Here is a 24,899-nt window from a genome sequence, read left to right as displayed (position 1 = left end):
AACATTCTACAACTAAGCATACCACTATGTGCACCATTAATCGAAATTAACTTAAGTCAATTTAATTGGGACATTATTTGGATTAAGCCGTGCCATATTCGAATTAATAGAGGGATTAATTTATTATAGGTAAAAAGGTTTTTTCGAAATAAACCAATCAAATAAAATGGATGGAAAGTGTGTTTTTTGCTGAGTGAGTGAGTCAGCGGTCGAGTTGAGTCAACACACCAGTGGAGTCGAGCATTCCCATATCAAAATTACCCCTGAAATTGTAGTGTTTATATCCAACCGACGAGCTTTTGTTCTCCTCGCTGCAACTACTCCGCGTGATGAGATAGATTTTAATCTTGGACATTGAAGAGAAGGGTCTGTTGAAGTTGAATAAAATGAGGGACCGGGGCCGGAGATGGATATTTGCTTTCCTTGTCTGGTTTTTAACTTTTTGGAGGATTGAAGCTTTCAAGTTTCACAGAGCCCAGAAAACTGAGAGAATCTCCGGTAATAATCTACCTGCAAAATGTTGCTTCATCTTATTTGCAATTTTGTGATGCTGAATCTGTACGTTAATTCTGGGTTTGGATTTGAAATGCAAGGTTGATTTCTGTTTTAATGCTGTCTACACGTGATGTGATTTAATGCGATCGGATTGAGATCAAATAATACGAATATTATGCAAGTTCTTAAGCTTTTAATCTGTTGGTTGCTTAATCAAGATGTAATTTCAGTTTTCCCCATTGCACAATCAATTAGGGCTACACTGTGTTTCATCCACTTAGTTAGAGCTGTAGCTAGTTGTGCAATTGCATCTTCTTCAATTAAATGTCAAGAAGCTACTTAGTTAGTACTTGAAGCATTGTATCTTCTTCGATGAGCCGACAAGGATATAGTTCAGATCATGCCTTTTCAGAGCACGAGTTTTGTTTTTCAATAATAAGATATGGTTGCCCTCAAGTAGAAACATGACTTAGCATATTATCCCTCTTTGATTTTGCCTAAACGAAGATACTTTTAGGGTAACTCGACCTGGGACAGTGCTCTTGAGCTGGAAGTTAAGATGCGTGTAATCCGAGTAACCTAAATGGGATATCTTTGTTGCCTTACTAGTAACTGAAATATAGGTGAAAAATGGCCTCTCTTAAATTTGGTAAAGCTGTTTTGGAGACTGAATGCACATTTCCTTTTCTTTTATACAGTATACTATATCTGGCATGTGGTTCCTTTTATATGTGCATATATATGATTGCCGCCACCACTCTTGTTAGTTTTCTTTAAGCCTGTAAATGTGAACCGCTTTAGACACTGCATTGTTTGCCTTCTGAATATATCATCTATCTCAGTGCTTACTCTGTTTAATTTTCCCTAGATATACTAAAAGAGAATAACTATATTCTTATTCTGTCCACACTTCCTTCTTCCTCGATTGCGGTTTTTTAGTTGGACCTCACACTGCTTACAATTTAGATGGACGAAACATGAACTTAATGAAATGCCAATAACTTAATCTCTTCATACCCGATGTCCTTGCCTTCACCTGATGCAAATTATTTGAAGTGCATCTAGTGGAAGCATAGGCATCAAGGAAGACCTTAAAGCATTTGATATTATTTTATAAATATAAATAAAATTATTATAATACTGTAAAAGTGTGTATCCTTTAAATTTTGATGTAACTATATAATATCCTCACTTATTTTAAGGATTGTTTAGTAATTTAATATGAATCTGGTTTAGATTTATTTTGATACTCCCTCCCTCAGAAGGTAGTTGAGGCGTTTCTTTTGGGCACGGAGTTTAAGAAATTGACGTGTCAAAGGTTAGAGTGGAGAGAACAAAGTAGGAGTTGGAATAAAATTTGAGAGAGAAAGAGAGAGTAAAGTATGACAAAGAAAAGTTTTTGCTAAAAATGGAAATGACTCAACTACCTTGGGACAACCCAAAAAGGAAACGACTCAACTACCTTGGGACGGAGGGGGTATAAGATAAGGATCTTTGTTCCTCTTACGTCTATAAAATTATGACAAAATTTATCTATCTCTGAGAGAGATTTCAAATATTAGATTCAGAAGTTGTATGTGCATCGCACGTACCCTTTAGTGAGTACATTAAATTAATTTTAATAATTACTATGTAACATTTACTAAGCATTACTAATCCTTCGGAAAAACAAACTAGGTGGAAAATCCAATCATTCTCTTGCTTCAGCCCATAGGATACAATATCATTATCACCACCTTACAACAATACAAGATTTAAAGTATGTAACTCATATATTTTTGTTGCACCTTCAAATTTTAGGGAGTGCGGGTGATGTCCTGGAAGATGATCCTGTTGGAAGGTTAAAAGTGTTTGTTTATGAGCTTCCTAGCAAATACAACAAAAAGATTTTACAGAAGGACCCAAGATGCCTCACCCATATGTTTGCAGCAGAGATTTTCATGCACCGTTTCCTCTTATCGAGTCCTGTTCGCACTCTTAATCCTGATGAAGCAGACTGGTTCTACACTCCTGTGTATACAACTTGTGACCTGACACCAAATGGCCTCCCACTACCATTCAAATCACCTCGAATGATGAGAAGTGCTATACAACTAATCTCTTCCAACTGGCCTTATTGGAATGCAACTGAAGGGGCCAATCACTTCTTTATTGTGCCTCATGATTTTGGGGCGTGCTTTCACTATCTAGTAAGTCCATGGTCTCTTTATCAATTGAAATCACAAAGTTCTTACTGACTTCCGACTTACAAGCGTGGATGTTACAAAATCTTTGACAGATACTCTATAGAATTAAAAAAATAATTCTGATTGAATGTACCATATGCACTGTAGGAAGAGAAAGCTATTGAGAGAGGAATTCTTCCGTTGCTCCAACGGGCTACATTGGTCCAGACTTTTGGACAACGTAACCATGTTTGCTTGAAGCATGGATCAATCATCATCCCTCCATATGCCCCTCCACAGAAAATGCAGGCACATCTAATTTCTCCTAGCACCCCTCGATCCATCTTTGTTTACTTCCGAGGTTTGTTTTATGATGTTGGAAACGACCCAGAAGGTGGTTACTATGCAAGGTATGTTTCGTGACCTGCATGATTCATGTAATATGCTGTTCGTTCTCATAATATATGATAGGGATCGTCCCATATAGAAATAGGGATTGCCCCCCAGCAGGATTTAAGGGTTTCTACTAGAGCTAGAGTTGGTTTAGGATAAGGAGTCATTGTTTGAGTAGGAGTCTTTAGGAGTAGTCTATAAACAGATCTTCATTGTGATAGCAGGGTGTCTGTAGTTTTAGTTTAGGAATGGTAGTTTACCCTAGGGCCTCATTAGAGGATTATCTCTGTTCTTTATTTTCTGTTTGTCAATTGTACACTTTATTTTCAATCAGTGTGTTATTCTTCTTTCTTCCTGTCGGTTCCCACATCCTCTCACTCTTCTCTATCATGATACATGATTCTTTGTCTACTCGATTTTTGAAAAGTTCAGTTGTTATTTGATTTATAATGTATTTTTGGAAAGAGGAAAGGTTCGTTTAGTAAATTACTGTCACCCAACAAGCACCATATATACTGATTACTGAAGTCTGTTTTTCATAGTCGATTATCTAGAACATGCACAGTGAAGGACCCGAAAACTAGCCTGTGGACTAAAATACGCATTCTCTATTGCAGAGGTGCGAGAGCATCAGTGTGGGAGAACTTCAAGGACAATCCGCTGTTTGACATCTCCACGGAACACCCAACTACATACTATCAAGACATGCAGAGAGCTATCTTCTGTCTCTGTCCGCTCGGATGGGCCCCGTGGAGTCCTAGACTGGTTGAAGCAGTCGTATTTGGCTGCATTCCCGTTATCATAGCTGATAACATTGTGTTGCCTTTTGCTGATGCAATTCCATGGGAAGAGATCGGTGTTTTTGTCGCGGAAAAGGATGTCCCTAGGCTAGACACAATACTAAGCTCGATTCCGATCAAAGAGATTCTAAGGAAGCAAAGACTACTAGCCAATCCATCTATGAAACAGGCGATGTTGTTTCCACAGCCCGCTCAGGCACGGGACGCCTTCCATCAGATATTGAACGGGCTAGCTCGTAAGTTGCCTCATGACAAGAGTATTTACGTAAGTGGTGAAAGAATTTTAAATTGGACTGCTGGACCTGTTGGTGACCTTAAACCTTGGTAGCCAAGTATTGTTGTCCAAGTTTTCAAACTCACTTGTATCAATCTATGTCCCACAAATGTATTGATTAGTGTAAAGTTTCCATTAATGTTCAAATCATTATGTAGATGTTGTTGGTTTGTTGTAGTTTGATGAGCAGTTTTTGAGTTTTGTAGCAAGAAAAGTAGAACTTTCAATAGTAGGTTAATCTACTTTGATCACACCTTCAATGGAAATGAAATATTGGGTTATTCAAATTGAATGATGAGTCTGTTGAGACTCTGATTAGGATGTATTTGCAATACGTGTTGGATGTTGCTGTGCAGGTTCCAATTCTACAAAATATTGCACAATGGTCAAAGTATGACTTTTAGTAATAAAACAACCTCAAAGCAGATGTTATATTTTTATTTTGTTATAACATACTAAAAAAAAATGTCATATAAGTAAATCATTCTTATTATAACTTATTGTAATACTATATGCTTTTCCAAATAAATTTTCAGTTAATTATTTTATAGTTTAATTTCTTGTTGTATTCTTTGTCTACATGTGATGTGTTTTTTTTTTTTTTTTTTTTTTTTTTTTCTAAAACAAATCATCGTGATATAAATCATTAACAGTTTAACACAATAACAACAGAATCAATTATCTCAATATATGAAAAAAATATTTAAAAAAATTAAACATTTTGCTTATTGAAAATGGAATTATAAAATAAATAATATACTAGTCATAATGATTAAACATTCTCTTGTGCGATATCTTTTTATGTTTTTGTTATTTTGATTTTTCGTTATTTTTCTTTGCTTGTTTCTTTTTATGTTTTATGTTTTTGTTTCTTTTTCGTTATTTTTCTTTTGGAGTATATCCAAAACTATATCACTGTGTGAATATTTTTATTTTTAATTTACTTTTAAAAATGAGTATTTTATATTTAAAAAATATTAATTAATCACTATCTCTTCCTTAATTAACATGGAGGTGATTCCATTATTTTAGAAAATTTAAATAGATAAATTCTACTCCATTATTTATAAAAATTATAGAAATGACAAAATTATCCCAATTATGTACCTATTTACACTGAAGTAAATTTATCATTACCCTAATTATAATCACATTACTAGTACTATCAATATCTTATGAAAATATCTATCTAAGAGCACTCCCAATGCACTCGGCGTTAAATCCGGCGTTTTATCGCCGATTATCGCCGAAAATTCGCCAGCAATGGGGAGGAATCGGCGATAATCCGGCGTTAATTTTAATTCGGTAGAATTAACGCCGAATCCCGAAAATTCGCCGGATTATCGCCGACCACTGTGGGCGATAATCCGGCGATAAAAATAGTTTTTTTTTTTAATTTCCCCCCCTATAAATTTAAAATTTAATAATTAATTTAAAATAATTTCCCCCCTATTTTTTTTTTTTTTTAATTTTCGTCGTTGTAATTTTTTACTCGTGTTTAATACAACGAACTTTATTACTATTATTTGTCTTGTCTTATAAATTAGCTAGCTTTATTATATACAAAAATAAAACAATTAAATTAGTAATGATGTAAAAATGAAATGTTGAGTTAGGGAGAAATAAGGGAGAAACCATTGGAGCAGTTGGCTAAAAGTTGGCTAAAAACTATGGATAAATTTTGGTGCTGATGTGGCGCTGATGTGGCAGGAGTTAGGGAGAAATAAGGGAGTTTTTAGGGAGAGCATTGGGAGTGCTCTAACGTTTCAATGAAAAGAAATCTTATTACCATATTCCATCATTAATAAATAATGCGAATTAATAGCATAGTAACTGAAGCCAGTTATAAATATACATGTATGTTTCAGCTCATAATGATGGTAATAATGAGATAAATTAATGATCGTTGTTATAAATTAAAGAGTATCTTTCAAATCAAAACACAAATGAAAAAAATCATGGGATCGATATCTAACACGGTATTAAAGATGGTACTAATCCTAGCAATTTTGGGAGAATTGGAAGCAACTTCAGATGAATGCTCCAAAAATATAAAACAAGAGTGTAAGAAAATATTAGGTGAAGCATTGTGTCAAGAAATTCACGTACCAATAGAGGCAACGGTGACGGATCCTTGCTGCTTAGACCTCGTAACCAACGTTGGCAACGAATGCTTCGTAAGCGCAATCGTTGATGGCGTCAAGCAGCACTGCAAACTCAAAAACAATCTCATTAAAAGGAGGTCTTCTCAAATTTGGTCATTTTGCAATAACCTTGTAAACTCCCAGTTAGATTTAGGTGAGCTTGGTGATTAGTATAGATATATCTACCTAATTATTCTGCTGTCATAAATAATGGATATAATTGTATTACTACTTTGGAGCAATCATCCAATCCCTTTCTTTGTATGTGTTTAATTACCACCATTCCTAGAAATCAAATAATATATTATTCACTTGCATATTTATATAGACAGGAATATAAAAATTAATAAAAATTATTCAACATTTCAATATTTTTTAAACATAAAAAAAAAGTATACTAATTTATATGCGTAAAATACTTCAAAGTATCATATAAATACTAATATATTCATGCAAACCCTTTATTATTGTTAATGCTACAATTAATGCCGGCACTAACAAAAACCATAATTATTAACTGTAATTAATTACCACCATTCCTTAAGATTACTAACATAGCATCCATGTATAAGTGCTTGAAAAAGAGAAATTTTATGTTATTTGCCAATTTAGCAGCCGGTTTTTTTTATGGTGATTCTAAACAACCACATTATGGACAACCACATAAGGTTATATTAATAAATTAAAGCAATAATTATATTATTATAATATTCATTATAGTTAGTAGACAAATTAAAATGACTCTATTAACCCTCAGCCTCAATTTTCATTTTTTAAATCAAAATTCCCTCTCTTCTTACTCTTTAAATTTAAATTAAAGTTGTTCATTGATTAGATGTTGTAGTTCCAATTAAAAAAAAAAAAAATTTAATACACAAATCTTTAATATAACCACAATATTTTGAGATAATAGTATTACTTTTACTCTATAATAGCATTATCACCGTATGAGAATTTGGAGAAAACTTTTATATACTAGTAGAAATTAAAAGATGAGAATTTCCATAACTTAATCTACCAACCAAAAAAAAATGTGAAAAAACAGTTTTCCCATTTTTTTGGATAAAGTATTTATATACTAGTAATAAGTAATAATGTCCATAACTTATTCCATAACATTCCTTCTACTAACCAATGGAGAATATATTCATACACTAATAAACAGCTGTCTATATTTTATTTTATTTTTGCTTAATTGTGATAAATCTATCTATCCATATACAGATTGTTATATATTTGGATTAATTAAATAAGCCAGATGATAAAAAAAAAATCTTTTACTGATTAACTCATTGATTAAATGAGCAAGATGATAAAAAAATCTTTTCGTTAATAACCCATTGATTATATTTGCAAGATGATTCAAAATTATTAATTTATATATTGGATTTTATTGATAGCAAATATATGCAATTTGGGTGAGTGTTTTTATTTGGAATGCGTCGTATGAAAATAATTCACTAATTGATATATTGATTTTGTAATATTAAATCTCGAGCATGTTATAAAGTCTTTAATCAAACACTAATATTATAGGATTTCTTTTACATACAAAATAATTGGTGATAATAATTTACTATTTAATCTATATTAATCAATTAAATTAAACAAATTATTTAATCAAATAACAACGATAGAAGGATTTTTCTTAAATGAAAAAGTTAGTAGTCTCAAGTACATTAATACTCCAAATCTTTTATATTGTATAATCACAAATTGTTCTGTCTATTTTGCACCATTAGATATCTATCAAGACTACTTCATTAGTATTTCACTTATAAACCAAATAGTTGGATGAGAACAATTCACTAATTGATTGATTTACTTTGCAACATTAAATCTCAAGCACGTTTAGCCAAACACTAATGTCATATTTTGCACCATTAGGATTTCTTTTACTAAAAAAATTCGATGAAAATAATTCACTATTTGATCAATTTGTTTCTTGTGGTATTAGAACTCATGTAAATTAAAAAAATATTTTATTAAATAATAATATCATTAGGATTTATCTAATAAATCAAAACGTTGGATGAAAATTAATCACTAATTAAATTTTACAATTTTAGATCTCTAGTATATTAAAAAATCATTTAATCAAGCACTAATTGATTAATCGATTTGGCAACATTAGATCTCAATCAAGACTAGTCGTTAGTATCTCTTTTACAAACCAAATAGTAGGATGAGAACAATTCACTAATTGATCTATTTATCTTGCAATATTAAATCTCAAGCCCATTAAAAATTATTTAATCAAACACTAATATCATATGATTTCTTTTACTGACAAAATTTTCCAATGAGAATAATTTACTATTTAATCTTATTTATTTGTTGTATTAGAATTTAAGTAAATTAAAAAATATTTAATCAAATAATAATATCATTAGGATTTCTTTAATGTATTTTTAATCTAAATTCACAATTTATCAATATAAGGAAATTAGATCTAAAAGTTACTGAGATAAAATTTGAGTGTGTAATCAATATCGATAATAAAATTTGATTAAAAATATATTTAATCAAATCATTACTTGATTCATCTATTTTACAACATTACATATCCGTCAATATTGGATGAGAATAATTCAATCTATTTGCTTTGCAGTATTATTAAACACTAATGTCATAGGATTTCTTTCACTGTCAAAATAGCTCAACGAGAGAAATTATGTTTGATCTATTTATTTATTGTGATATTTATTTATTTATTGTGATATTAGAATTTGCTTTGCAGTATTATTAAACATTAATGTCATAGGATTTCTTTCACTGTCAAAATAGCTCAACGAGAGAAATTATGTTTGATCTATTTATTAATTGTGATATTTATTTATTTATTTATTGTGATATTAGAATTTGCTTTGCAGTATTATTAAACACTAATGTCATAGGATTTCTTTCACTGCCAAAATAGCTCAACGAGAGAAATTATGTTTGATCTATTTATTTATTGTGATATTAGAATTTAAGTACATTAGAAAATTAAGTTTTGTTTTTAAGTGTGGGTGGGGGGTAAATTGAAAAATTAAGTTATTCCAATAATAAATTAATTCGAGTTTCTAAAATAAGGATGAATGAAATTAAATTACTGATTGACATTTGCAATGTTAGATCTCAAAGTGCATTAAAAAATTCAATCAAAATACACTTATAAGAAGAGGAATTATAATCTTAACTAATTTACTTGTTGTAATTTTGTTATTTATCTTTTAATTTGGTTTCTTGTATTTCAAATATGTTATTCCAATATAAAATTGTTTTGTTAAGTTTTATTGCGTGTGTTATATAATTTAGCTAAATCCAACTAAATCTAATACAGAATTAATTAAATTGAGTCATTTAATTAAGTGATACTATTGTTTAAATTAAATATTTGAATTTTCATCTATTATTCAACAATAATAATAGAATGCTTTTTACAAACTAAATGGATGGTTGCCAGTGTCATTACTAACCTATTAATTACCTCTATCGTAAATCTTAGGGGAAAAAAATGAAAAAAGAAATGGAAGAGAGGGAGAAGCTGAAAAAATGGGCGCCATTTGTGTTGGAATAGTTAAGAGGCGGTAATCCAACTAAAGGACATTAAAGTAAATTTGATTATAATTGAATCGGATATTATAAGTAAACCGTTTTTTTTCCATACTAAACCAGTTTATGGTTGTACATAATGTGGTCACTTAGCTTTTCCCTTTTTTTTATTATAATTTACTTTACTTTATTTGATTTGTCCTCCGTTCAATATATTATTGCATTACGTAATTTTCTCAATATACCACAATAATAGTGATAAAATATTAATTGAATTCTATGATTTAAAAAGGTTAAATAATAGAAAAGGCTTATATAAACATAATATTATAATGTGGAAAAAATACATTAAATAAGTTATTTTTGAATAAAATGAATAATACCACGCCTCCCTCCGTTCGCCGTTAACTGTCTCGTTTGGGATCTGAGTTTTAAGAAATCAGTACGTAGGTAAGTACAAAAATTAATGAAATACTTGAGTTCAATACTTTTAATGAAATGTGAGTGTATGATAATTGTGGCACGGTGGCAATTATTTGGAGGAATTGGAGATAAGCGAATAAAATGCAGAAAGTGGAGATATGCTAACAATCTAAATTTGCAAATCTGGATTTCGTAAAAAACCTTAGATAAATAATTAGGCCTTCTTGTAACACGAGAAGATACAATACCGGTTCAGTTCTAATTTCGGTAGATTACGGAAATTAGTTTCTAAAATTAGAAAGCTTTTTGTTTAGATCTCTGCTCAGTGAAAAACACTATCTCATTGATTGAAGGCACATATTAGGGAGAAAAGCAAAAATCGCTAATTTTTATGTGATAGACATGCATGTCTCTTACGCTCATATGGCCATATGTGTGATGCATAATCCTTATGCATCTCCAATTAATGAGACACGAAACGCTTATGCATCCCTCACGAAACAGAAATCTAAATAAAACTCCCCAATCCACATGATAAAGGGTAACCATGCATCTGAGCCATCTGATGTTGATCACCCGGATCAACAGCTGGAATTCAAGTGCAACGGCTAACTTGAGAATGGAAGCGGTTTGTTGAAGCGCGCCTCTAGCTGGGACCACGAGCTGAGGAGATGAGCTGCCACGTCAGTATATAAATGTGGAAGCCCAATTTGCACTCAAATAATTCACGTGTTCTCTTCTCGTTATATTCAACATCAGATTAGGGTTTCTTCACTTGATTAACTTTGGGGAAAAAGTTAGATTAGAGGTGTGAGATTCAGAGTCGAGTTGTTGTGTAACAGCCCGCCCTCTTAGGGTACAATAAATGCGGGGACTGCTACCCAAACGGACTCTAAAGAAGTAAATATAGGCTAGGGTTTCATTTAAAGAGTTTTGACCAAAGCATTTAAAGGAAACATCAGAGCAATAAAACAACAACTTATCCTAGAAGCTTAAATAAGAAATAGGAAGGTATCATAAATAACGAGCAAAATCTCAAGAGTATGACATGATTTCCAAGATAAAATCCTCAAAAAAAGCCTAAGGCCAAAAACCCAAAATAAATAAGTGCAAAATATCCATAACAACACTAAAGTGTATCGAAAACTCAGCGGAAGACGACCAAGAGAAAAAGAGCAGCTATGTATGAAGACACAACTAAACTTGAAGTTCAAATTATCCATCTTAATTAGTTAACAAGCTCAACACCCGCCACCGCTCGTCGTCATTCAACCTGCACATACGGAAATCACATGCAGGGCTGAGTATTTTGAAATACTCAGTGAACTCGTAGCAAAAACATTTTAATAGATAAGTTATGCCACCCTTACCATAGTGAACTCGGGTTTTAAGCAGTTATAAAGAATATCACGAGTATCACAAAATATATTTCATTAGAGTGGCCAGTCAAAATAACTCCCCATTTTCTCATAAGTTTCCACAATCACAATCACAATCACAATATTTCCATGGTGCGACGAAAGTGTGGCCACACTTTTCGCCCACGAGACCGGCCGACTAGCAAGGACGACTCCCGATCCCATCGTGTACACAGCCTGGTAGGGTTTGCGGCCCATACTCAGACCCGATTTCGTATAATCATATCCATAGCCCTATAGCCCAATGGAGCGAACTCACAAACTAGGCATCAGACACACAATATCACAATAAAACAAACATAGGCATGGCATAACAGTTAAACCACCCTTATAACACCAATCAATATTTTTTGACAAAATAAAAGAGAGTTTTAAGAGTAAAGCCCACCTCGACTGCTTAGATTTCAAGTAGTTCGCTTTTCCGTTATCCGGCTTCGCAACCGAGGTTTCACCTTTTAATCACATAGGCACATATCACAAATCAGGTTCAACACAAACTCCTAACTCATGCATGTCTCAACACCTTCCCTTTTTCCCATCGATTTATCTTAACACATTAATCAAAGCCATGTTCATCACAAAAGTTCCATTCTCATCTCAACTCTAGGTCTAACGTCAACATATGTCATACAAGAATATTTGCCAACACACAACACACACACACACACGCACGCCTACACGCACGCACACACACGCACGCCCACACACACCACATGCATATTTATTCACATATCCCTTTTATCCCACTTTCACTCAAACAAGATGCATGAGGGTTCAAGAAGACCGATTAATCGGTTAGAAAGAAGAGGAATCGAGTGGAAAAAAGGGGATTAAATATAAGAATACCTTATTGAGAAAAACGAACGGTAGAAATTAAGTATTAGCCTTGGTTCTTCAAGATTCTTGGGTTGAACTTCAATTCTTCTTCAAAAGATGACAAAGTATTGGAGAATAGGAGAAGAAAAATTGGAGAGAGTGAAGAAGGAGAGGGAGGTGTGTAGTAGGGGTGGGGGGCGAAAATTCTAGGGTTAGGTTTAGGAGTTCTCCTATTTATAGTGCTCAACAAGATCTTTAGGTAATTAAGATAGAATACTTGGTAAGATTTTATTCTCCACAATTAAATAAAATAATATTGTGGAGTGGAGAAGAAGAATTAACAAAAATAGACTCTAGGGCAAAATCCCCTAATTTTCGAAAATTAGGCTTTTAAAATAGCCAAGACTTTGTTTTAGTATATTTTACGGAGTAGAATAAAATATCACGGAGCAAAATAAAAATTAAGAATTCCCCCAATTAGGGATTGGAAATAGGCGTTTCTATGCCTTTTAAATAAGGCATGAATTTTTGATATTCACTAAAATAAGATATGGCAAGATCTCTTAAGGTATGGAAAGATTTGGTAGAAAATTTTAAATTCTAGGTATGGAAGGAAATCAAATAAGGAACCAATAAAATAAGCAAAATATTATTTCCTTCCCAACATAGTGATTTTCGAAAATCACTATTAAATAAGGGGGTGTCGATTTTCTCATTAAAATAAGGAATAATTGGATTTTGGATTAAATTTGGATAAATATCCCAAGAATTAAATTAAATCCGGAAAAATAGAATTCCTCCTTCAAAAATCAAGGGGGTTCGAAAATCATGAGAATTAGGTGGCTAGTATTTATGGAAATTTTCTCTAATATTCTCACTTACCTTTAAACAATTAATTCACCTCATAATTTAATAAATCACATGCCACATCACATAGTCAACAAATTTTTGACTTTTCAAACTTCCCAGTCAAAGAAACTCATGCAATAAATTCACTTATCAAATAATTCACATCTCCCACGTCATCAATAATAAATTCTAGGCCTCTATAATTAGGGTTCGGAAATTCGGGATGTTACATGTTGAGCTCCCTTGTTGTTTGTAATCTCTGTAAATCATCATCAATAAAGAATCACATCTGTTCTTCGCCCGTGGATGTAGATCATTCGATCGAACCACGTTAAATCCTTGTGTGTTGTTTCTTGCTGTTCTTGAGCAATCTTTCCATAGCCGATTCATAGCAAGTGGCGCCGTCTGTGGGAAGCGGAGCTTTCGACGATGGCGACAACGAGATATGAGGCCGAGAAGTTCTCGGGTAAAAATGATTTTGGTCTCTGGCAGATCAAGATGAGGGCTCTGCTGATCCAGCAAGGTCTTGAGGAAGCAATTCAGCAGAGCGAACAGAGATCGACGAAGCTGATGTAAAGAAGAAGAAGGAGATGTTCAAGAAAGCTCATAGCGCCATCGTCCTCAACCTAACTGACAAGGTTTTGCGTGAGGTATCAAAGGAAACCACGGCCTATGGAGTCTGGGTAAAGCTAGAAAGTTTGTACATAACTAAATCGCTTGCTAACCAGCTATACATGAAGCAGCGATTATTCTCCTATAAGATTCTTGAGGATCAGTCCTTTGCGGAACAGATCGATGATTTCAGCAAGAATCTCGATGATTTGGAGAATGTCGATGGTCCAATGAAGAATGAAGATAAGGCCATTCTTCTCCTCAATGCTCTCCCGAAGGCATATCAACACCTAAAGGACGCCATGCTGTTTGGCCGGAATGCAGAATCAGGAATAACGTATGAAGAGGTTTAGTGTGCTTTGCGTTCGAAGGAACTTGAGAAATCCTCTACTACCCCCATGGAGGGGAACAATCAGGCTCTTAATGTTAAGGGCTTCAAAGGAAAAAGGAAGAAGGCAGCGGTTGGTTTCAAATCACAACAGAAACCACCCATTGATGGTGCAAAGGAGACTAGAAGCTATCATTACTGCAAGAAACCTGGACATTTGAAGAAATATTGTTTTTCTTGGAATAAGAAACAGGCGGAGGGACCCCAGAATCAAGCCGATTTGGCTCTTGAGGCAGAACCAGCACAAGTCTTGAATGTAATTTGCAAGGGAATAGAAAAGGTCTGGATCATGGATTCCGGATGTAGTTTTCATATTTGTTCATGCAAGGAGTGGTTTGAAGACTTTCATGAGGCAACTGGTTATGTCATGCTCGGGAACGATCAAGTATGTGTTGTCAAAGGGATTGGAAACATCAAGCTAAAGACAGACACTGGAGCAATCAAGGTCATCACCGAAGTCAGGTATATTCCTGACATTAAAAGGAACCTTATATCTGTTGGGATTCTAGAATCAAAGGGCTTCAAGATTATTTCTGAAAAGGAGCAAATGGTAGTGTCAAAGGGAGGTATTGATGTGATGAGGGCCAGGAGGAAGAATAGCCTCTACTATCTAGATGCAGAAGCAGTTGTTGGCTCTTTGAATGTAGTGGAGAAGGCAGGTTTTGAGAAATGGCATAGGAGGCTTGGGCACATTGGTGAGAATGGTATGAAAGAGCTGATCAAGAAAGGTGTTATCCAGATTGACAGCCCCATAAGGCCAAGTGTTTGTGAACATTGTGTTATGGGAAAAAGTAGAAACTCCCTTATAGCACAGGGCACTTACTCTTCCAAGCAGATCATGGATTATTATGCCCACTCGGATTTGTGGGGGCCTGCTCAAACCATCTCTATGGGTGGTGGAAAATACTTCCTATCCATCATCGATGACTATTCAAGGAAAGTGTGGATCTATATTTTGAAAGAAAAATCACAAGCCTTTCAGAAGTTCTATTGGAGATGCAGCTTAAAACAGAAAAGACTCTCAAGTGCTTAAGGACAAACAATGGCTTAGAATTCATTAATGCAGAGTTTGAGAAATCCTTGTGTGTTGTTTCTTGCTGTTCTTGAGCAATCTTTCCATAACCGATTCATAACACCACATTTGTGAAGCTAATTCCAAAATAAACGAAAAAATATAAATTCCTCAAATGATGCCCATATCTCTAGGCTCCACTAGCTAAACATCTCTCAATCTCATTAAACCAAAAGGTGATTCGGGAAGAGGATGATCTTGCTTAACCTCGGCGCCCTCAAAGCAGTAAACAGGGGCTTGCCAGTTGGACTTGTCAAGCACTTTCCCCACCTCGAATGTCATCACTTGTAACGTCATCCCTACAAAACCCATCTCTAAATTGTAAATACATTTTTTCCAGTAGAGTTATCCAAGAATTTACAAATAAATAACACATGACCACCATCAAGTCAACATGGGACAATAACAGGGTTTCAACTAGGGCTGGCAATTTTTGGCGACACGATAGTCAAACACAAGTGGAATTAATAGATTTGGGTCAAAGCTTATTGAGTTCGTGTCAGGGGCGGATGTACATGCAATTGTAGTGGGGCAATTGCCCCTGCTCAAAAATTTACTTCTATACTAATTTTTCTTCAATTTTGAATATTTATTTGGATTCCTTCTTAAATGCCCCTTCTCAATTCTTCAATTTTTTTGTTTATATATATTTTTGCCCCTCTTAAGTTTAATTCTTAGATTCGTCCCTGGTTCGTGTCCTTATTGGGTCGACCCGTTAAGAACACCAAAATTTTTTATTATTTTTAAATTTGAATTAGGACACGCAACATGAGTGAAATGTGAATTTTGATTTTTGAAGTCTGAATTTTTTTATACTTAAGTTACTTATCGTATCGTGTTGATCCAAGATGGTTCGTGTTGTGTTCAGGTTTGAGGATAGCAGTTCGGATTTGAGGTTTTCTTAACAATACGTGTTAGTGTTTTACCGTTATTAGGTCAGATTAATCCAATAACGATCCAACGGACATGATTTGCCACACCGAGTTGAACATAGTGTAAGCAACATTAAATTTGTTAGTATTAGAATACATACCTGAGTAGAAATCCCAAGCAACAGGCCTACGAGTGAGAACATCCTCATAGTACCAGATGAAGTCAACCTTCTCCCACAAATGGCAGAGGAAGCCATCCCTATAGTGCTGCCCCAAGTAGTTGGCGCCGTCGAGAAAATCGGGGCGGGGAATCCCCACCCCAAAATCCACGGTGGTGCATTGCTTGGTAGAATCGAGCGTGTAGTAGTAGGAGGTGCCGTTGTTCCACTCCACATCGTACAAGATTTCTCCGAGTTGTTTATAGATGATGTTGACGTTGCGGCCATTCGGCCAGTCGTACCAGAGGTCGTTGATCTGCAGCGTCCCCACGCTGGTGTTCAGCATGAGCATCGAGTGGAACTGCGGCGGCCATGGCTTGGGCGTCGGCTCCGATTGGATAAGAGAGACGAGTGAGAGAAAGAGGGAAATGAGAGGACTGAGTTTCATACTCGATGGATATGATCACATTTTTTATAAATTAACTTTATATACTCCCTCGCCCTCATCTCATATTTTCCTTTTCGCGAAATACTCATAGGATAATATTTTTCTCTTTCTATGGACGAGAGAGTAAAAAAAAAAGGACAGTTCCAATTTGCATATTTGGTATCGGCACGAATTTTAAAAAAGGTAAGTAAAAGATATTGAGTCGGATGAATAGTAAATGGAATATATGAAGCTCATTTTTTTATACTCCCTCCTGTAATTTAAGTCGTATTTCTTTTTGGGATGTCTCAACTAAAATGAGTCATTTTCTTTTTTAACTAAAAACAAAACATCTAATTACTCTTATTTTATTCTATCACATATTTTGTTCTTTCTTTTATCTTTCCTACTTTATTCATTTCTCATAGTTTTCAACACAATTTCTTAATCTCTATGGTCAAAAATTTTGACTCAACTTAGTTGGGACGGAGGGAGTATTAATACAAAAAATGTGAGTAAAGTGAGTTAGTGGAATGTGAGACCTACGTACCATTTATTGCATAAGTGAAATATAATTTTTTGAAATAGCCAAATGTGACTCTTATTATGGGAACAGATGGAGTAATTAGGAATATAGTGGAGTACTACAGGATACTCCCTCCATCCACCATTTAAAGAACCCTTTTTGACTTGACACGAGTTTTAAGAAAGTATTTGACGTTGTGAAAAAATAAAGGGAGAAAGTGAGTGGAATGTGTGACTCATTTCTAATACTCCCCTCCGTCCCAATAAATATGAAACGTTTGCTTTTCGGAACCGGATTTTATATAGTGTTGTTTTGTGAGTTAAAGAAAAGAGAGTAAAGTAAGAGAGGTGGAAAAATGGAGATAAAGTTATTAATATTTTAGGAAACGTTTCATTTTTAATGGGACAACCCAAAAAGGAAAACGTTTTATTTTTTAATGGGACAAAATGAGAATTAGTATTATAATGAATTGTGAATATAAAAAATTCGTGGAATGTGAGGTCCGCATACTAAAAGTGGAAAAAATTAAATGGTTTTATAAATCGTGGATAATCCAAAATAGCAAAATGACTGATTAGATGGTGGACAAAAAGTATTCCCTATGTTACATAGTAATAGAGTCATTTTGTCATTTTGGTACGTTCACATTTTTGGAAACCTATTTTATTCTCTTTTACATTATTTTCTCTTCATCTTTCTACATTTTTCATTTATCACTTTACTCTCTCTTTATTTAACTCATCTAACACAATTTTTCTTAATCTCTGTGCCGAAAAGAAACGTCTTCATTACTATGAAACGGAGGGAGTATTAGTTAGGCTAAGACAAGGTGTATTTCTCGAATGTGTGTCTAATTTTGATGAGGCGGGTAAAATAATTGTGTCACCGAGAATTTCTTAGATTGATAAAGAGAGAACGTGATTTGCAAGAGAGAGAGCTCTGAAAATGTAAATGCCAATATTACTTTCTCTCATTGATTATTATTTTCACCAATATTACTTTAAAAAAGGGCGAAATGAATGATACTGGATTCTCATTCCAAGAAATTATGGACATTTACCTAAAATGTTGAATTTTATTTTTTGCATTCTTGAATATACTGATTGTTGAAATTAATTACTACTATATCCAATGATATTGCTATGCCATTTTAGATTATACTTGTTGGTGTGATTGCTTATATTGTAACTCTACTCTATCTAATGATATTATTATGTCATTTAGCAACATATATTTATGTCATTTTACTCTTCTTCATTTGATTCCACCTTCTGAAGTTACTCAAGCAAGCATAATAAACCAAAACTCACCAACATAGCCTCAGTAATAAACTTCTATCAATTGCAAAACCAAATCTTAGTATCAAAAACAAAAAAAGCTACCCAAAAATCTACTGTTCTTGTTGTAAATGACTGTTCTTGTATCATATTCCGAAAGCAAAAGCAAGCCAGTTCCAATATTAGAACAAACAGAAACAACGCAGATGAACGATGTTGCTCTTGTTCATTCTCCGAACTCTTCCCATAATGCAAATCAGTCAGCAAATTTCCAGTTTTTTTTAAACACAAACAGACATACTATATACCATCAATGCTCCATGCCTGTTTCCCTCAATACTAACGATACGTGGGAACCGGTGCAACACAAATGTAGCTCATAGAACAACATCTTGTACCTCAGAAATTGATCTCCCGCCTCTCGGAGAAGAACTTGCCAGTCACAAACTGATCAGGAAGCAAGGCGAGCCACACGGCTGTGTCAGCTCCTTCCTCGATACTAATGTGTCCAGCCCAGCTAGTCATAGCAGTCCTCACCCACCCGGGGCAGTAGCAATTGATGTATATCTTCTGGCCTTCTGGCCGACTAGCAAACTCCCTCGCCATCAGCCTTGTGTACGTATTAACCGCCAGTTTGGACAAAGAATAGTCTGTAAACACATTAGGCCATCCACCTTCTTTCCAACTCCCATCATTTACTTGCTTCAAGAATGTATCCATCATTTCATCAATCAACTCCTCAGACAGCAACTCCTCGTTTTCGAGCTTTTTTCTTACTTCAGCATTTTCAATTCTCTACACAACACCAACACCAACACAAACAATAAGGCCATATCAGAGAATCTGAATCGTTGATCTGATTATAAACAAGCTTACATTTCTTCTCCCGCTGAGCCTTCCCAATTTGGAACTGACATTGACGATCCGGCCACCTTGCTCGGAAGGCCTCATAAGAGGAACCATTGCCTTGATCATATTTTTGGTGCCAAAATAGTTTGTCTGGATAACTTGCTCAGCTTTTTCCACAGAGTTGTCTGACCCAGCATTGTAATTCACTCCAGCATTGTTTATCTACAAATTCTCACATTATCAATGAAAACAAAGGATGAGAGTGAAGGGAGAGAGGAGGCAATATACCAATATGTCTACACCATCATATTCTTGCTTGAGCCATTGAACAAATGATTGGATTGATGGAGGGTCTGTGATGTCTAGTTGGTGAAACACTACATTCAAACCTCCTTCTTGCAAGACCTTTGCCGCTTCTTGTCCAACGCCCGTCTCTCGTGATGTGAGGATGACTGTGATCTCGTGCAAAGCGAGCTGGCGCACTATCTCAAACCCGATCCCCCTATTTGCACCGGTCACCACAGCTATCGTTTCCGAGGTCCACCATCTGAACAAGCAATTCTAAGCATTACTGATAAACAGGAGAACTCATCCCAAAAGACTAGTCTGTTGTTAGGAGAGAAAGTCCATTTAGTCTATACACCTCACACCAGTTGTTCTCACAATGGGAATTGAGTCCGTAACAATTACATATTAAAATTTTTGATCAATCTCATAAAAATACATTGATAAGTAATTTCCAATTGAAATCAAGAAATGGAAAGGAAAGCTGCAAAAGAGTATAAAATTGAAGATCCTCTAGTAACAATCATTCAATGCTAGCTCAAGGTAACACTCACACTTGTTAAATGTCACTAAATCAAGATCAATGATCAATTGAATAGTACAACAACGCAATAATAAAATGTGTGTTAACATGAAACTCACATATAAATTTCAAGATTTTAAATAGTAATATAAAGGAATGTGTAAATTTGAGGATAGGTACCTTTGATGATCGGTGTAAGGGATTGTACGGAGGAGAGAGATCTCTTGGCGCCTCTTTTCCTTTTTCTCTTTTGCCTTTTCTTTTTTATCCATAATAGATTAGATTGATTCTCGTTTTCTGTTTTTTTAACTACAAGAAATGAGGTGAGTATTTGTTTTGTTTTCCCGGCAAAGTTGGAGGGAGCCATCATACTCGGGTCTCATGTTTGGACACTCACAAGCCACGTGGTAAACATTTTTTTCTATTTCTAATATTGTGATATTTATGGCCCAATTGTATTTCGGCCCACTCCTTTAGAGCATCCCCAATGCTAGGGGCCGAGCCGCAAATCGCGAGTCCCGGCCCGGGATCAGGGTTAGACAGAGGAGAGTCACGGCCTGGACCGGTCCCGGGACCGCAGTTGCGTCCCTGAGCCGCTCACGAGGTCCGGCCCGGCTCAGGGTTATGCGTGACGGGATGGGCCGCAAACCCCCAATTTTTATTTTTTATTTTTTTTATTTTTTTGCCTAGGGTAAAGGCTAAAAGTGATCCTACCGTTTTATCAATTTGGTCATGAACATTATCTTTTTAATTATTTGGTCCCTCGCATTTAAAAATGGGCCAGATTTAATCCTTATTAGACAAAACCGTTAAAATTAATTTAAACTATTTTGATTAGATGTTTATTTAGAATATTTTATATTTTTCTTGTCTCTCTCTCACAACGCCCTCTTCTCTCCTTGTGTCGACACCTTCTTTCCCTTCCACTCCACCACCCTCCTCCGCCGCCGCTCCTGCTCACAGCTTCTCTTGGTGTTTAATTCGGCGCCGCTGCTCCTCCAATCCAACCATATAATTCCTCACCTCTGCGCAGGCATCACTCCTATCGATCCCCCGCTGAAGGGCACATAAATGACTCCCGCTTGCTTGAGTTAGTGTAGTGTTTAACGGAGTCGATTGCGGGGAGTTGGTGGGCGGATCAGCAAGCGGAGAGCTGGTTTGGGTAGAATCAAAGGCGCTGACGGATCTCTACAAGCGAGGAGCTGTCGTCTTCGGTGAAAGAGGAGCACCTGCGCTTTGGGGTGGAATTCCAGTTATTTTTTCACTATCAACAAAACCTGTATATGTAATTTTCATTATTAATATTATTTAATATGATAGCCAAGATCAGCGTCCATAAAATAAAGTCGGATGCCAGAAGTGACTTTCGACTAAAATGGGAATTGTGAATCAAAGTTCCAGTATATTCCCATGTGTTAAACCTGATCGCAAAGTTTAGGTGAATCTGTCAAAAAGCTAGTTCTACATCTAATCAATATTAGATATAGCAAGAAAAATACTCTCTTCTTTCCCTCGTCGAACCTTTTTGCAGTGAGTTTAAGAAATGAATATTTAGTGTGTTAAATTAATATATTAAAAAAGTAAGAGTGAGAAAAAAAAATAGAGAGAATAGAATAGAAAATGAATAAAGAAGAAGTGAGAAAAATTGCGATTTGGAATTGACTCAACTAGGAGGAAATTTTACAAAATGGAAAAACAATTCAACTATGAGTGAACGGAGGAAGTAATAGAGATCGGACTTTTGGGACTAAAGTAAGATGATGTTAAGATAGAGTTTGTATAATATTGTTTGATAAGTAAAATTGTTTCAATGAATACAAATCACAAAGGACAAAAATACCCTTATGTCCAAATGTCCAATTAAATTAGATAAATTAACATTCTCTTAATTGTTTTTATTTAATTCTAATTAATTAATGAATATTTGATCCATAACTTATAATTAAACAAGCTCTCTTGAATTCCAATTTCAATCATTGATTTTTCATCTCGACAACTAATTCTTCATTTTCACCACTGCCAAGAAAAAAAAATCAAATTCTACCTAAATATGAGTCGATAAGGAGTGGCGGATCCAGACATTTTAATTCGGGAGTACGATATCTGCAGAGACTTAGAGCTTTAAAATCCAACATACTCCATCCGCTCCATAAAAATAAGAACATTTTCCAGTTTGGATGTCCCATAAAAATATCTCTTTCTACTTTTAGTAACTTCCTTCTCTCTAATAAGGTAGGTCACATTCTCCACTAACAACACTATAATTACTTTTTATTTCTATCTATCTCTTACTTACCAATTGTGCATTAATTCTCGTGATGTCGACCTAAATATCCATATTTTTATGGGACGTAGGGAGTATCATTTTTTAGGGTTATAATCAATGTCAAACAAATTTTAAAGACCGAACTATTGAACCCGTCATGGTTAGCTTGTTTTAGGTCATTGTAAGACATTGTTAGTTTGTTTTAGGTCATGCTTAGTTTGTTTTATGTCATTGTATAAAATCCGGATTTAAAAAATACAAATGTCATTTTTAGATCATTTTAGGTCATGTTTACTATCATGACATAAAATAGACTAAGAATGACCTTCATATTGTCTAAAAATGACCTCTGGGTGTGGTTCTGTCATTCTGTGGTTCAGCAATAAGATTGAGTTTTCCTATAACACAACTCTCATTTTTTAAATATAATACTAATACGTAATAAAGTAAAACATTTTGAAAGATAAGAAAAGTTATTTGAAATAAGTTTCAATATTAAAAAAAATGAAAATGGAAATATTTAGTAACAACTACAAAAGATAAAATAGTTGATAGTGATAAAATATTTACAAGTTTTATACGAATATGGAGTATTAACTAACATAAATTATTTGTTAAAGATTTGAATTAATTAATAAAGAATTATACTGAGAAGGAACAAAAATCAGAAATAAAAAAACGCCGCTGAAATGAGTCGAACCTTATTGCCTCCGCCAAGTTGTGTAATTTGCTGCTTCAAAAAAATTTCAAAAATTTTATATAAGATCTCAATTCAAAGTAGAAAAATAAAATGAACAAGAACAAATTAATTAAAGAAGTTGAATCAAAATTCAAAAATTTATATAAAATAAAATGCTGAAGTAAAAAATCGGACGATTAAATAAAGAAGTCATAGCATTCAAGCAAATTAATCAGAAAAGAAAAAAACGGCAATCAAACGATAAAAAAAATCCAAGCTATGTTCTTTTGTCAAACTTACCATCATCGCAAAAATCCGACAAACTAATTACTACCACCTTCCATAAAAATTAACTAATTTTACCAAAATTAAACCAATTTTAAATATGAAATGTTCTAAACAAATATTAACCGTAAATATTATTTTAAATTTGAACCACACAAACCACTAATATTATTTTCACCATTTTTTTCCTAAATCTCTCTTATTTTATTTTTTATTTTTGATTGATTTCTCTCTTATTTTATTAGTTGTACATTAAAATTTGTACTAATATTTATTTTATCTATTTTTTATAGACTGGATAATAAATTCGAAAGATCAAATAAAAATGTGATGAAACAGAAACTCACCTCAGAAATGAAGTGTGTTTGAGAACAAAAATGTGTCGCTCCCATATCGGTAAAGGACGTGTGTTCCCCTAACAGAAAATGAGTGACGTGACATTTCAGATGTCTCCTCAGCAATTACCATTCTACTCACCATTGACATTTTTCTTTATTGTTACATTTAATACCACGTTTATTTGTTCTTCAATTATCTAGCAATATCAATTCCACGCCTACTTATAGTTATGATTACTAAGAGCATCCACAATGGAGTGCTCTATAGCTCGCCCTATAAGGCGCCCTATACTCTGCCACAACAATATATTATCATCCGCCTCATTTATTTGCAATGGGGCGCCTGCTCATCGTATAATTTTAGCTACTATTTGATACTCCCTCCGTCCGTAATTAGAAGTCTCATTTATGGACGGCACGAGTTTTAAGAAATATTAAGAAAAGTGAATGGAAATAAGTTATTAGCAAAATAAATACAAAAACACCACAAATTAAAGGAAAATCTTACGTTTACTTAGTTTAAAAAAAGTTACAACGCTGAGAAGATAGGAAGAATGGAAATTGAGATGAGGAAAAGAGTGGAGTGAAAGGTGTGAAATGAAGTAAAAATGTGGTGATACAAATATGAGAAATTAAAAAAAATAAAAATGTGTGCATCGTCCGGACCTATCCTCCTTATCCCCGCAATGGGGCGGAGGATGCAAAAAATGGTTCATCGTCCGTGGAGGATGCATCGGGCGGGTTATCCCTCCGCCCCATTATGGATGCCCTAATACTCCATCAATCCACAAAAAATAGTCTCATTTTGCCACTTTAGGATGTCCACAAAAAGTAGTCTAATTTCTAGAAATGGAAAGTTTATCACTCATACTTTACTCACTTTTTCTCTCTTCTCTCGTATTTTACCCACTTTTTCTTTTATCTTTCTTACTTTACTAATTTTTCAATAAAATCCATGTCAACACAAATGAAACTATTTTTTTTGGACGGAGGAAGTATGACTTTGCTATAAAAATAATGTCATCTAA

At 34.3% G+C, this 24,899-nt stretch overlaps 3 protein-coding genes across 3 annotated transcripts; 1 reads left to right on the top strand and 2 right to left on the bottom strand.

Annotated features, from left to right (window-relative positions):
- Positions 1–215: 215 nt before the first annotated feature.
- Positions 216–4,419, top strand: LOC125203464 (probable beta-1,4-xylosyltransferase IRX10L). Its single transcript, XM_048101809.1, has 4 exons — positions 216–498; positions 2,296–2,684; positions 2,829–3,070; positions 3,671–4,419. The coding sequence occupies exons 1-4, from the start codon at positions 387–389 to the stop codon at positions 4,179–4,181; spliced, it is 1,254 nt and encodes a 417-aa protein (XP_047957766.1). The 5' UTR covers positions 216–386; the 3' UTR covers positions 4,182–4,419.
- Positions 4,420–15,343: 10,924 nt separating this feature from the next.
- On the bottom strand, positions 15,344–16,864 carry LOC125204932 (uncharacterized protein At4g14100-like). The gene is made up of 2 exons (XM_048103705.1): positions 16,420–16,864; positions 15,344–15,685 (listed from the first exon to the last, which is right to left on the bottom strand). The coding sequence occupies exons 1-2, from the start codon at positions 16,862–16,864 to the stop codon at positions 15,531–15,533; spliced, it is 600 nt and encodes a 199-aa protein (XP_047959662.1). The 3' UTR covers positions 15,344–15,530.
- Positions 16,865–18,682: 1,818 nt separating this feature from the next.
- LOC125203292 (carbonyl reductase [NADPH] 1-like) lies at positions 18,683–20,596 on the bottom strand. The gene is made up of 4 exons (XM_048101605.1): positions 20,484–20,596; positions 19,784–20,042; positions 19,523–19,717; positions 18,683–19,441 (listed from the first exon to the last, which is right to left on the bottom strand). The coding sequence occupies exons 1-4, from the start codon at positions 20,573–20,575 to the stop codon at positions 19,046–19,048; spliced, it is 942 nt and encodes a 313-aa protein (XP_047957562.1). The 5' UTR covers positions 20,576–20,596; the 3' UTR covers positions 18,683–19,045.
- Between the last annotated feature and the right edge of the window lie 4,303 nt (positions 20,597–24,899).

The sequence above is a fragment of the Salvia hispanica genome, chromosome 2 (assembly GCF_023119035.1).
Source record: "Salvia hispanica cultivar TCC Black 2014 chromosome 2, UniMelb_Shisp_WGS_1.0, whole genome shotgun sequence".
In the NCBI taxonomy this organism is placed as follows: domain Eukaryota; kingdom Viridiplantae; phylum Streptophyta; class Magnoliopsida; order Lamiales; family Lamiaceae; genus Salvia; species Salvia hispanica.
This window is presented reverse-complemented; position numbering and strand designations above follow the sequence as displayed.